At 49.6% G+C, this 12038-nt stretch overlaps 1 protein-coding gene across 1 annotated transcript in view; it reads left to right on the top strand.

Moving 5' to 3' along the window:
- Positions 1-10399, top strand: part of ARID1A (AT-rich interaction domain 1A) — a 47121-nt gene extending 36722 nt beyond the window's left edge. Inside the window, exons 11-19 of the mRNA XM_045298772.1 lie at positions 386-593; positions 1720-1852; positions 2015-2187; positions 3134-3284; positions 3377-3532; positions 3624-3720; positions 4302-5193; positions 5710-5840; positions 7297-10399. Coding sequence (XP_045154707.1) covers positions 386-593; positions 1720-1852; positions 2015-2187; positions 3134-3284; positions 3377-3532; positions 3624-3720; positions 4302-5193; positions 5710-5840; positions 7297-9027 — 3672 coding nt within the window. The 3' untranslated portion in view covers positions 9028-10399. The remainder of the gene's footprint in view (positions 1-385; positions 594-1719; positions 1853-2014; positions 2188-3133; positions 3285-3376; positions 3533-3623; positions 3721-4301; positions 5194-5709; positions 5841-7296) is intronic.
- Positions 10400-12038: the final 1639 nt, after the last annotated feature.

Below are 12038 nucleotides of genomic sequence, written 5' to 3'. Positions count from 1 at the left end.
GACAGCAAATACCAGTCATTGTTGGGTTTATTACTGAAAGAGATTTAAGGGTGATTTTCATGCCTGTGCCCCCCCCCCCCCCCCCACACACACACACACACACTCCAGGGGTTTGTGTAAAGTAAAAACCACACCTTTTGAATTCTATTCTCTTGGAGTGATGTGAGATTTGCAATGCACATTGCCTGGCAGTTGGCAATGGCTTGTGGATAGAGGGTGTTGCGGGTAGAGTGAGGCTAGACCTTGAGTTCCTGTTTGTTGTGAACTATCCCCCCAGTGGGGTTCAAGTTCATGGTTTAACTGAGAACCAACCGATATGTGGCAGTCTTGATAGGTTGGGGCTTGGCAGAAATGACCAGGTGGACTCTTCTGTTTGGTTGTACAGGTCAACAAGAACAAAAAATGGCGGGAACTTGCAACCAACCTCAATGTAGGCACCTCAAGCAGTGCTGCCAGCTCCTTGAAAAAGCAGTATATCCAGTGTCTCTATGCCTTTGAGTGCAAGATTGAGCGGGGAGAAGATCCTCCCCCAGACATCTTTGCAGCTGCTGATTCCAAGAAGTCTCAGCCCAAGATCCAGCCTCCCTCTCCTGGTAAGGATGGACCAAGTGGCCCTAACCAAGGCTAAGGGCTGACTGCCAGGGTTCTTGCCCGGTGGTGCCTGCCTACAGGATGGCCGAGGAGTTGCCTGAGATGTGTGCCCTGCCTTGCCCGACCACGGGGCTGAGCGGGTTGGCAGACTAAAGCGTGGGTAGTGGTGACTCCCTTAGGAAGTAGTCTGCAACAGCCTTAAGTTTTCGTTTCATTGTGCACCTGGCATATCGCCAAATGTTTGTAAACTGGTGAGTAGGAGGGACATTCAAGGAGTGGGGAAAACTGACAAATGGCAATGAGGCAGGGCCATCTGGGAGCTCTGGCCCACTGATGTCAGCGCCTTAGAATGCAGTTTAGACTAGCGTCCTGAATTCCCCAGGGAGCTGAGATTAGTAATGAATGAAAGGAGGGGGTGGGGATGGGGTATGAATGGAACTCTCCGATGGGAGTGCCTCTGCCCACCCTCCTTTCAGAAAGAAGGCTGGGGCCTGGGTGAGCGTTGGGGGGCGGGGGGTAGAAGGCCAGGGCGCCTGGAAGGTGGGTGTAAACACACGTGCCCTGATGTTGACCTCCATGGGTATAATGAGTGCCTGAGATGAGTCATCAGCTGGGGAGGCTTAAGCATTGGGAGATCTGCTGCTGGGAATGGTAACTAATGGAAACATTAATTACTGGTCCTCGTTCTGTGGGCCTCAGCTTAGAGGAACATTTGAACCTGAGTGATGACACTGCTGGATGCTGGGGAATAGGAGCTCCCGGGCTCCTTAAAGGGAGAACCATGGGTTTGGAACAAGATGGAACTTCCATGCCTAGGATTTAGGGGGCCCTGATCTGGTGTTGCACACCAGTGTTAGAAGCTTTAATAAATGAGGGATAAAGAAGAAATCAGGGCAGTGACTGGAGAAATCATCAGATTAGTGATGTCATTGTCACATCACTCCAATTCTCCAAATGTCAGTCATTGGAAAGAAACAATAGAACCTTCAGCTTTTAAGCCTTTCTGGTCTGTGTTGAGGAGGATCCATAGGAAACTCTTTCCTAGGGAGTTCCCAGGGTGTGCATGTGTGTGCCTGTGAAGCATCTTCTCTCCAATAAAGCTGCTCACCCTTGCAACTCTCTCCACAGCGGGGTCGGGGTCTATGCAGGGGCCACAGACTCCTCAGTCCACCAGCAGTTCGATGGCAGAAGGAGGTGACCTGAAGCCACCAACTCCAGCATCCACACCGCACAGCCAGATCCCTCCCTTGCCGGGCATGAGGTGAGGCCAGGGGTTGGGGACTTGAGAAATGGATGCATTCATGCTCTTCCGTTGCTTCCCATGGGTGCTTAGTTGCCTAGTCAGTGACCCCTCTGAGTTTTGCATTTACTGAGGGGAATTGCTTTCTTTGGAGTTTAATTAGCTTTCTTCACTCTGGAGCAGGAGTAATTCAGTCGGGATCCAGGATGCCTTTCCTGATGGAAGTGACCCCACATTCCAGAAGCGGAATTCCATGACTCCAAACCCTGGGTACCAACCCAGTATGAATACCTCTGACATGATGGGACGCATGTCCTACGAGCCAAATAAGGATCCTTATGGCAGCATGAGGAAAGGTGACCTTGACCATTGACTTTGTGCCCTCAAGTCCAGGATGAGGGAGAAATGGGGCATATTTTCAGGGTGGCTCATCTTGCCCAGCCATCCTTTTGAGATAAGGCATTTCCTAAGCATGTCCTAACCATTCTCCTTCATCCTTGCCTCATTTCTTAATTTCCTCTCCCTGGCATAATTTGTCACCCCTTAACAAGTAAGTGCTCTTGGCTGGTTAGGACCTTTGGGGGGTGGGGGGAGCTCTTGAATTTGTCTGGAAAGACTTTGAGCTCTGAAGAGGCCCTGCGGCTTTCCTAGACCCTTTAAGCCAGTGGTCTTCAACTTGGGGGTCAAAGGGCCCTTTCAGGGGGTGGCCTGATTCATCACAGTAGCAAAATTACAGTAATGAAGTAGCAACGAAAGTAATTTTATGGTTGGGGGTGGTCATCAGAACAAGAGCAATTGTATTTTTTTTAAGCATTTTATTGGGGTCTCGTACAACTCTTTTCACAATCCATATATCCATCCATGGTGTCAAGCATATTTGTACATTTGTTGCCATCATCATTCTCAAAACATTTGCTCTCTCCTTGAGCCCTTGGGAGCAGCTCCTCATTTTTTTTCTCCTACCTCTCCATGTGCCCCCTCTCCCCAACCCTTGATAATTTATAAATTATTATTTTGTCATGTCTTATGTTGTCCAATGTCTCCCTTCACCCACTTTTCTGTTGTCCGTCCCCCAGGGAGGAGGTTTTATGTAGATCCTTGTAATCGTTTCCCCCTTTCTAATCCACCCTCCTGGTATTGCCACTTTCACCACTGGTCCTGAGGGCTTCATCTGCCCTGGATTCCCTGTGTCCAGTGAGGAACTGTATTAAAGGGTGCGGCATTAGGAAGGTTGAAAACCACTGTTTCAGCAGACTTGCTGATTAGTCCGTTTTCTCACTGCCTCTGTCTGTCTGTACTCAGCTCCAGGGAGTGACCCCTTCATGTCCTCGGGGCAGGGCCCCAATGGTGGAATGGGGGACCCTTACAGCCGTGCTGCTGGCCCTGGACTGGGGAATGTGGCCATGGGACCACGACAGCACTACCCATACGGAGGTCCTTATGACCGAGTGAGGTAAGCAGGACTCCCCACCCACCACTCCTGTCCCCATCCCAGTCCCCACAGTTGTCTGGTGGATTCCATTTGCCTCTCCCATTTCTATACAGGACGGAACCTGGGATAGGACCTGAGGGAAACATGGGCACTGGGGCCCCACAACCAAATCTCATGCCTTCCAACCCAGATTCGGGGATGTATTCTCCTAGTCGCTATCCCCCACAGCAGCAGCAGCAACAGCAACAGCAGCAGCAGCAGCAGCAACGGTGAGGGAAGCCTGACCTGGCCTAGCTTTGGTGTTGCACTGGCTCAGGGTATCACTTACCCCCCCCTGATCTGTCTCTCTCCCAACTGCAGACATGATTCCTATGGCAATCAGTTCTCCAGCCAAGGCACCCCTTCTGGTAGCCCCTTCCCCAGCCAACAGACCACAATGTATCAGCAGCAGCAGCAGGTAAGAAAGGAGTGGACTGAGGTAGCTTCCTCTTGAAAACTAGTTCGTGATCTAACTGCTGAAAATGCTAGGGTGCTTCTCCCGGCTGCTTTACACCCTCCTGATAATCCAGAGCTGCCAGCCTCCGTCACTTTCCTTTTGGGAATCCAGACAAGTGTCTTTTTTCTTCTTCTTCTTCTTTTTTAATCTTTTTATTAGGGGCTCATACGACTCTTATCACAATCCATACATGCATCAATTGTGTGAAGCACATTTGTACACTCATTGCCCCCAGACAAATGTCTTAAGAAGGGAATCAGCTGGCCCTCTTTTGCGTTTTGAGGTTTTTGTACCCATTTCTACTTAAGCCAGGAAATGGCAGGGGAGAAGAGAATAGGTGTACTTTCATAATCCATTTCAAAACATTTTGGAAGAGTGATGCCTTTAGTCTTTTGGGGCCTGTTCTTCTGGTGGGGGGCAGGCAAGTGTCTGTAGGCCACGCAAGTAATTGTAGCCATCTTGGTGTCTGTGGGTCTACGTTTGTCTGTCCTGTGTCCCTGAGTGCAAAATACTAACTTCCCCTCTGCTTGTCTCTGTCTTAGAATTATAAGCGACCGATGGATGGCACATATGGCCCTCCTGCCAAACGGCACGAAGGAGAGATGTACAGTGTGCCCTACAGCACAGGGCAGGGTCAGCCGCAGCAACAGCAGTTGCCCCCAGCGCAGCCCCAGCCTGCCAGCCAGCAACAAACTGCTCAGCCTTCCCCTCAGCAGGATGTGTACAACCAGTATGGCAATGCCTATCCTGCCGCTGCTGCCGCTGCTACAGAGCGCCGACCAGCAGGCGGCCCCCAGAACCAATTTCCATTCCAATTTGGCCGAGACCGTGTCTCTGCACCCCCTGGCTCCAATGCCCAGCAGAACATGCCACCACAAATGATGGGTGGCCCCATACAGGCATCATCTGAGGTTGCTCAGCAAGGCACCATGTGGCAGGGGCGCAATGACATGACCTACAATTATGCCAACAGGCAGAGCTCAGCCTCTGCCCCCCAGGGTCCCGCCTATCATGGTGTAAACCGAACAGATGAAATGCTGCACACGGATCAGAGGGCCAATCATGAAGGTCCATGGCCCTCCCATGGCACACGCCAGCCTCCATATGGTCCCTCTGCCCCCGTGCCTCCTATGACAAGACCCCCTCCATCTAACTACCAGCCCCCACCAAGCATGCAGAATCACATTCCTCAGGTATCCAGCCCTGCTCCCTTGCCTCGGCCAATGGAGAACCGCACCTCTCCTAGTAAGTCTCCGTTCCTGCACTCTGGGATGAAAATGCAGAAGGCAGGCCCACCAGTACCTGCTTCGCACATAGCGCCTGCCCCTGTGCAGCCCCCCATGATTCGGCGGGATATTACCTTCCCACCTGGCTCTGTCGAAGCCACACAGCCTGTGTTGAAGCAGAGGAGGAGGCTCACAATGAAAGACATTGGTAAGGAGACGTCCCTGGTTGGGCTACTTCATCATTTCTCCCTCCTGGCTCCTTCCCATGCTCGTGTTCTCAGTACAGCCCCGTCTGGTCCGGTGTTGAGTAAAGTAGGGTAAAGGAATTTCTGCTAAGAAAGGAAAACAGATTTCAGGCTTCAAGAAATCATTATGAAGTAATGTCCTTAACCCATTGCCATCGAGTCCGTCCCAACTCTGAGTGACCCTATAGGGCATGATGGAACTGCTCCATAGATGTACTTCGGCCACATATTTCTTCAGTTAAACCTCTTAAGTCCCTGCTGAGCACTTAATCACTGTGCTACCAGGGCTCCGTTTTCATGTCTTAGAAAGGCTTCGAAACCTGGGGTGGGTGTCTGTTGTCATCTGGAGAGAAACTGCCTCCTACCATGGATTATCTATCTTCAGAGTAGCCAAACCCACAGGCCAGCCTGGGGCAGTGGTGGAGTGGACTCCAGCGAATCTGGACTGTGGTGGATGCAAGACATGGGGTTTATTTCAGGAACTCCGGAGGCATGGCGGGTAATGATGTCACTCAAGTCTGGGCTGCTGGCAGAGAGCACGTGGGCATTAGATACCATTAACATCCTGCTGTATGATGATAATAGCATCATGACCTTCAACCTCAGTCAGGTGAGTACATTACCTGGGGAAGAATGGGGGACCTGGAATCCTGGCACAGGTGGTGTGAGAGTCCATGTTGATTCCTTAGCACAGGGTCTCTTTCAAAGGGAACTTGGGGGAAACTTCTGCCATTTGGTAAGGGTACAGATTCTCGTGATGTCAGGGAGGAGGACACCGTATTTGTAGACCACCAAGAAGAACCGGTCTGTCTTTAAGAACAGAGCCATTCATTTATCCCTTCCTTCTTTCACTCTTGAGTAGAGGAGGGCTGTGAGTTATTTCGGTTGTGTGAGATGTGCTGCTTCTCCAGACCCTCTCTCCACAATAGTACACCTGGAGCTTCCACAGGATGCCCAGCTGCACTGTCCTGCTCCTTCTTTTGATCATCCTGCCTCCTTATCAACCCACCTGTCAAGGAGCTAACGTTACTATTGACTGTGTCCTCAGTTTGTGCCAGGCCCCATGTGGCCTGTGAGGCAACATATGTGGCCGTGTAAAGATGAGTTAAAGAGGCTCGGACTTAGGCTGTGCATAGGAACATAGATTGGTCAGTGGAATCTTTGTGATCACAAAGCCTTGCTTTAACTTTCTTAGTATAATACTCCCTCTTCCTTAAGAAAGAAAAGGCAAATATTGATGGAACAATTTCAATTCATTGGATATTTTGTATAGTAATCCATTTATACCTCAGGACAATTTAGGGTTTCCATCATTTTTGATGGAGAGACAGAAAAATCCTCAGCTTGGTTTAAATCATTCAGCTAGTTCCTAGAAAAGTTAAAACTCAAACCCAGTAATTCCTCATATACTTAAGACTCCCCTCCCTACCAAACACCCCCCACCGCCCCCCAAATTCTGATATACTATACAGCTGGAAATTGCTTGATCTGGAAATGTGTTTTCTTAGCCCCAGTTTGGGAGAGCAGAGGGCTCAACTCACTCATTCACTGTGCAAGGCCTTTGGAGGTCCAGCCTCCTGGGGTATTGGGGAACTTGGAGCAGAGGACAGATGAACATCTGTCCTTACTGCGTTCCCTCCTTTCAGCTTGTGTTGGAAGTGATCATCCCGTTGCGTGTAGCTTCAGGCTGTACTTGACAGTGGCATGCAGCCTGTACCTTAGAGCCCTGGCCGAAGACAGACAAGTGATTGGGAAGAAGAACCTGAGGGATGGATGATGCTGGCAGGCGAAGTGCAAAGCTGCTGGCCAGCGTTTCCATCCCACTGGGGGCAGGCCTCAATGAAGGCGGGTTGGGCAGATAGAAAAATCTCGTGTTGTGCACAGAAGAGACGACTTGGAGAGCCTTTGGAGAGGTGGCAACTCTGCTTCTCCAGCGTGATAGCGATTCCTGCTCCCTGGGGAAGGGGGCTGGGGTGGACATGAAGCTTTGTGGAGAGCCCTTGCTGGTCAGCAGCTCTCTTCTTCAGCCCCACTTTTCTGACTTCTTCCTCCTCTTTCTTGTCTAGCTCCCAGGGTTGTTGGAGCTCCTTGTGGAATATTTCCGACGTTGCCTGATCGAGATCTTTGGCATTTTAAAGGAGTATGAGGTGGGTGACCCAGGACAGAGAACATTACTAGACCCTGGGAGATTCAATAAGGCCTCTAGTCCAGCGCCTGTGGAAGGGGAGGAGGAAGAAGACCTCTTGGGTCCTAAACTGGAGGAGGAAGAAGAGGAGGAGGTAGTTGAAAATGATGAGGAGATGGCCTTTTCAGGCAAGGACAAGCCCCCCTCAGAGAACAGCGAGGAGAAGCTGATCAGTAAGTTTGACAAGCTGCCAGTGAAGGTCGTGCAGAAGAACGACCTGTTTGTGGTGGACTGCTCAGATAAGCTTGGGCGCGTGCAGGAGTTTGACAGTGGCCTGCTACACTGGCGGATTGGTGGGGGGGACACCACTGAACATATTCAGACCCACTTTGAAAGCAAGACAGAGCTGCTGCCTACCCGGCCTCATGTGCCCTGCCCTCCAGCCCCCCAGAAACATGTCACAGCATCAGAGGGTATGCCAGGGACAACAGAGCAGGAGGGTCCCCCGCCTGATGGCCCTCCAGAAAAGCGGATCACAGCCACAATGGATGATATGTTGTCCACTCGGTCGAGCACATTGGCCGAGGAGGGGTCCAAGAGTGCGGAGGCCTCCAAGGAGAGCAGCAAGTTCCCATTTGGCATCAACCCAGCACAGAGCCACCGGAACATCAAAATTCTAGAGGACGAACCCCACAGTAAAGATGAGACCCCACTGTGCACCCTTCTGGACTGGCAGGATTCCCTGGCCAAGCGCTGCGTCTGTGTGTCCAACACCATCCGAAGCCTGTCATTTGTGCCAGGCAACGACTTTGAGATGTCCAAGCACCCGGGGCTGCTGCTGATCCTGGGCAAGCTGATCCTGCTGCACCACAAGCACCCGGAACGGAAGCAGGCACCGTTAACTTACGAGAAGGAGGAGGAGCAGGACCAAGGGGTGAGCTGCAACAAGGTGGAGTGGTGGTGGGACTGCTTGGAGATGCTCCGGGAAAACACCTTGGTCACCCTCGCCAACATTTCGGGCCAGTTGGACCTCTCCCCGTACCCCGAGAGCATCTGTCTGCCTGTCCTGGATGGACTTCTACACTGGGCGGTCTGCCCCTCAGCTGAAGCCCAGGACCCCTTCTCTACCTTGGGCCCCAACGCCGTCCTCTCCCCCCAGAGACTGGTCTTGGAAGCTCTCAGCAAACTCAGCATCCAGGACAACAATGTGGACCTGATTCTGGCCACACCCCCCTTCAGCCGACTGGAGAAGTTGTATAGCACCATGGTGCGCTTCCTTAGTGACCGAAAGAACCCGGTATGCCGGGAGATGGCTGTGGTACTGCTGGCTAACCTGGCGCAGGGCGACAGTCTGGCAGCCCGCGCCATCGCCGTACAGAAGGGCAGCATCGGCAACCTCCTGGGCTTCCTAGAGGACAGTCTTGCTGCCACGCAGTTCCAGCAAAGCCAGGCCAGTCTCCTCCACATGCAGAACCCGCCTTTTGAGCCAACCAGTGTGGACATGATGCGGCGGGCGGCCCGCGCGTTGCTTGCCCTGGCCAAGGTGGACGAGAACCATTCAGAGTTCACTCTGTACGAGTCGCGGCTGTTGGACATCTCGGTATCGCCGTTGATGAACTCCTTGGTTTCACAAGTCATTTGTGATGTACTGTTTTTGATTGGCCAGTCATGACAGCCGTGGGACACCTCCCCCCCGTGTGTGTGTGCGTGTGTGGAGAACTTAGAAACTGACTGTTGCCCTTTATTTATGCAAAACCACCTCAGAATCAAGTTTACCCTGTGCTGTCCAGCTTCTCCCTTGGGAAAAAACGTCTCTCCTGTTGCTCTTCCCTCCCTCTCCTCCCACCCCTTTCTGTTCCCTGTCCACACCTTACTCCCCTCAGGTCCCCACCCTATTTGAAAAGACAAAGCTCTGCCTACATAGAAGACTTTTTTATTTTAACCAAAGTTACTGTTGTTTACAGTGAGTTTGGGGAAAAAAATAAATAAAATAAAATAAAATAAAAATGGCTTCCCGGTCCTTGCATCAACGGGACGCCACATTTCATAACTGTTTTTAATGGTTAAAAAAAAAAAGAAAAGAAAAAAATACAAAAAAATAACCCTCTGAAGGACAACAAAGGTGACTGCTGAACTGTGTGTGGTTTATTGTTGTACATTCACAATCTCGCAGGAGCCGAGACGTGAGCAGTGTGGACAGACCCTGTTCACTGGAGAGGCCTGTGCAGTAGAGTGTAGATCCTTTCATGTACTGTACTGTACACCTGATACTGTAAACATACTGTAATAATCATGTCTCACATGGAAAAAAGAGAAAACGCTGGGTCAGCAGCAAGCTGTAGTTTTTAAAAATGTTTTTAGTTAAACATTGAGGAGAAAAAAAAAAAAGGCTTTTCCCCCAAAGTATCATGTGTGAACCTACAACACCCTGACCTCTTTCTCTTCCTCCTTGATTGTATGAATAACCCTGAGATCACCTCTTAGAACTGGTTTTAACCTTTAGCTGCAGCGCTGTGCTGCCACATGTGTGTATATATGACGTTGTACATTGCACATACCCTCTGGATCTCCACAGTTTGGTCCCCCTCCCAGCCACCCCTTTATAGTATGACGAGTTAACAAGTTGGTGACCTGCACAAAGCGAGACACAGCTATTTAATCTCTTGCCAGACATCGCTCCCTCGGTGCGATGCTGTACAGGTCTCTCTCTTTAAAAAAAAAAAAAGAAAAAAAATTCCTTGCTGTCTCAGCAGCCAATCAACTTATAGTTTATTTTTTTCTGGGTTTTTGTTTTGTTTTGTTTTCTTTCTAATCGAGGTGTGAAAAAGTTCTAGGTTCAGTTAAAGTTCCTGATGAAGAAACACAATTGAGATTTTTTCAGTGATAAAATCTGCATATTTGTATTTCAAACAATGTAGCTAAAACTTGATGTAAATTCCTCCTTTTTTTCCTTTTTTGGCTTAATGAATATCATTTATTCAGTATGAAATCTTTATACTATATGTTCCACGTGTTAAGAATAAATGTACATTAAATCTTGGTAAGACGTTTGTGAGGCTTTTTATTGTCTTCAGGAGATGGGGTAGTTCTGTTCTTGCACATTCCTTGATGTTCACTCTCCCCCCAAATAGTGGTACCTTGGACCCTGTCGCTTCTTGAATCATAATCCACTCTCACCTCCATTGTGCAAGTCTTAAGTTCAAGGAAGCTCTGAGAAAGTTTAGCCTATAGAAGAAAATCTGAGGCACAAAAAATGCTTGCAAGCTTCTTGAAATCAGGTGAGTTTAAATAACCAAAGAAACTGGGGGAGGAGAGGTAAGTGATTGTTGACAAGGGACAAAGCTTAGAAATTCTTAGGGAGCACTGATGGCGTGGTTACATTTTGGGGCGCTAATCCACAAGGTCAGCAGTTTGAAACCACCAGCTCCTCCAAGAGAAGAAAGATGAGGCTTTCTACTCCTGTGAAGAAGAGTTAGCCTCTCAGAAACCCACGAGGCAGTTCTACACTGTCCTCTGGGGTCGTTAGGAGTCTGCATCAACTCAATGGCCGTGAGAGTGACGGTTAGAAGCACTTAAGGTATCATTTGTCCGGAGACAGCCTGCAACTGAATCCGAACTCCAGACCGGCTCGTGGCTCACCTGAGATAACAGAACAGCTGCTTGTTCTGTTACCTCTTGCATGGCAGTTAAATTTGAAAATGCCAAAATGCCATCCTCTGGAAATCTTGAATAAACACTACTTCTATGGTCCAACACTCCTGTATCTTGGTCCTAAGTTCTTGAAGTACATTCCAAACTGGCCTTCCCTGCTTCCCCTTTGTCTGGTTGAGCCTGTCTTGACATAACCATAGAATCCTTTTAAAATCAGAAATCGGGTCAAGATCCTTCAGTACTTCTCTCCCTCTTGAGTAAGTACAGGTCCAAATCCTTGGAATACCTTACAAGACCCTCAGCTAGTTGCCACTGTTTCTGGCCCCACTTCTCTCCCGCAGTGCTCGCTCCATCTATAAGGCTCTTTTTACCTTGCGGTCTTTACACTTCTCTGCTTAAATATTTTCACCAGCTGCCTGCTGGGCTCAAGCCCTTGTCTCCTTCAGATCTTTGCCGATCATGTTATTTAAAGTTACTGCCTCTGCTCTCCTGTCTTCCTCCTCTGCCTTGCTTTTCTTCATGGCACTTAATACCGTCTGCCCTAGTAGCTGCCTCACTAGAACGTGAGCTTGAAGGGCAGGGGTCGTTCTGTTAACATCCACGCCATACCCCTGCCCTGCATCATGGCTTGACAGTTTTCTCAATAAATGTTGAATGGGGTCATAGATGTTGACCAGATTCCATCGGCTTTTTTGAGTGTTTTTTTTAATCATTTTATTGGGGGCTCGTACAATTCTTATCACCATACATACATCCGTTGTGTCAAGCACATGTACGTTTGTTGCCATCCACAAAACATTTACCTTCTACTTGAGCCCTTAATATCGGCTCCTCATTTCCCCCCTCACTCCCCCCTCCCTATGAACCCTTCATAATTCATAAATTATTTTGTCATATGTTACACTGACGACTCCCCACGCCATCTGCTATATGTAGATTCTTGTAATCCGTTCCCCCTTTACACCCCACATTCCCTCCACCCTCCAGGCATCACCACTCTCACCACTGGTCCTGGAGGGGTCATCTGTCCTG

Source organism: Echinops telfairi, unplaced genomic scaffold (assembly GCF_000313985.2).
Source record: "Echinops telfairi isolate 266 unplaced genomic scaffold, ASM31398v2 ScPeMD7_7457;HRSCAF=8495, whole genome shotgun sequence".
NCBI lineage: Eukaryota > Metazoa > Chordata > Mammalia > Afrosoricida > Tenrecidae > Echinops > Echinops telfairi.
Note: the sequence above shows the minus strand (reverse complement) of the source record. Positions and strands in the feature narration are given on the sequence as shown.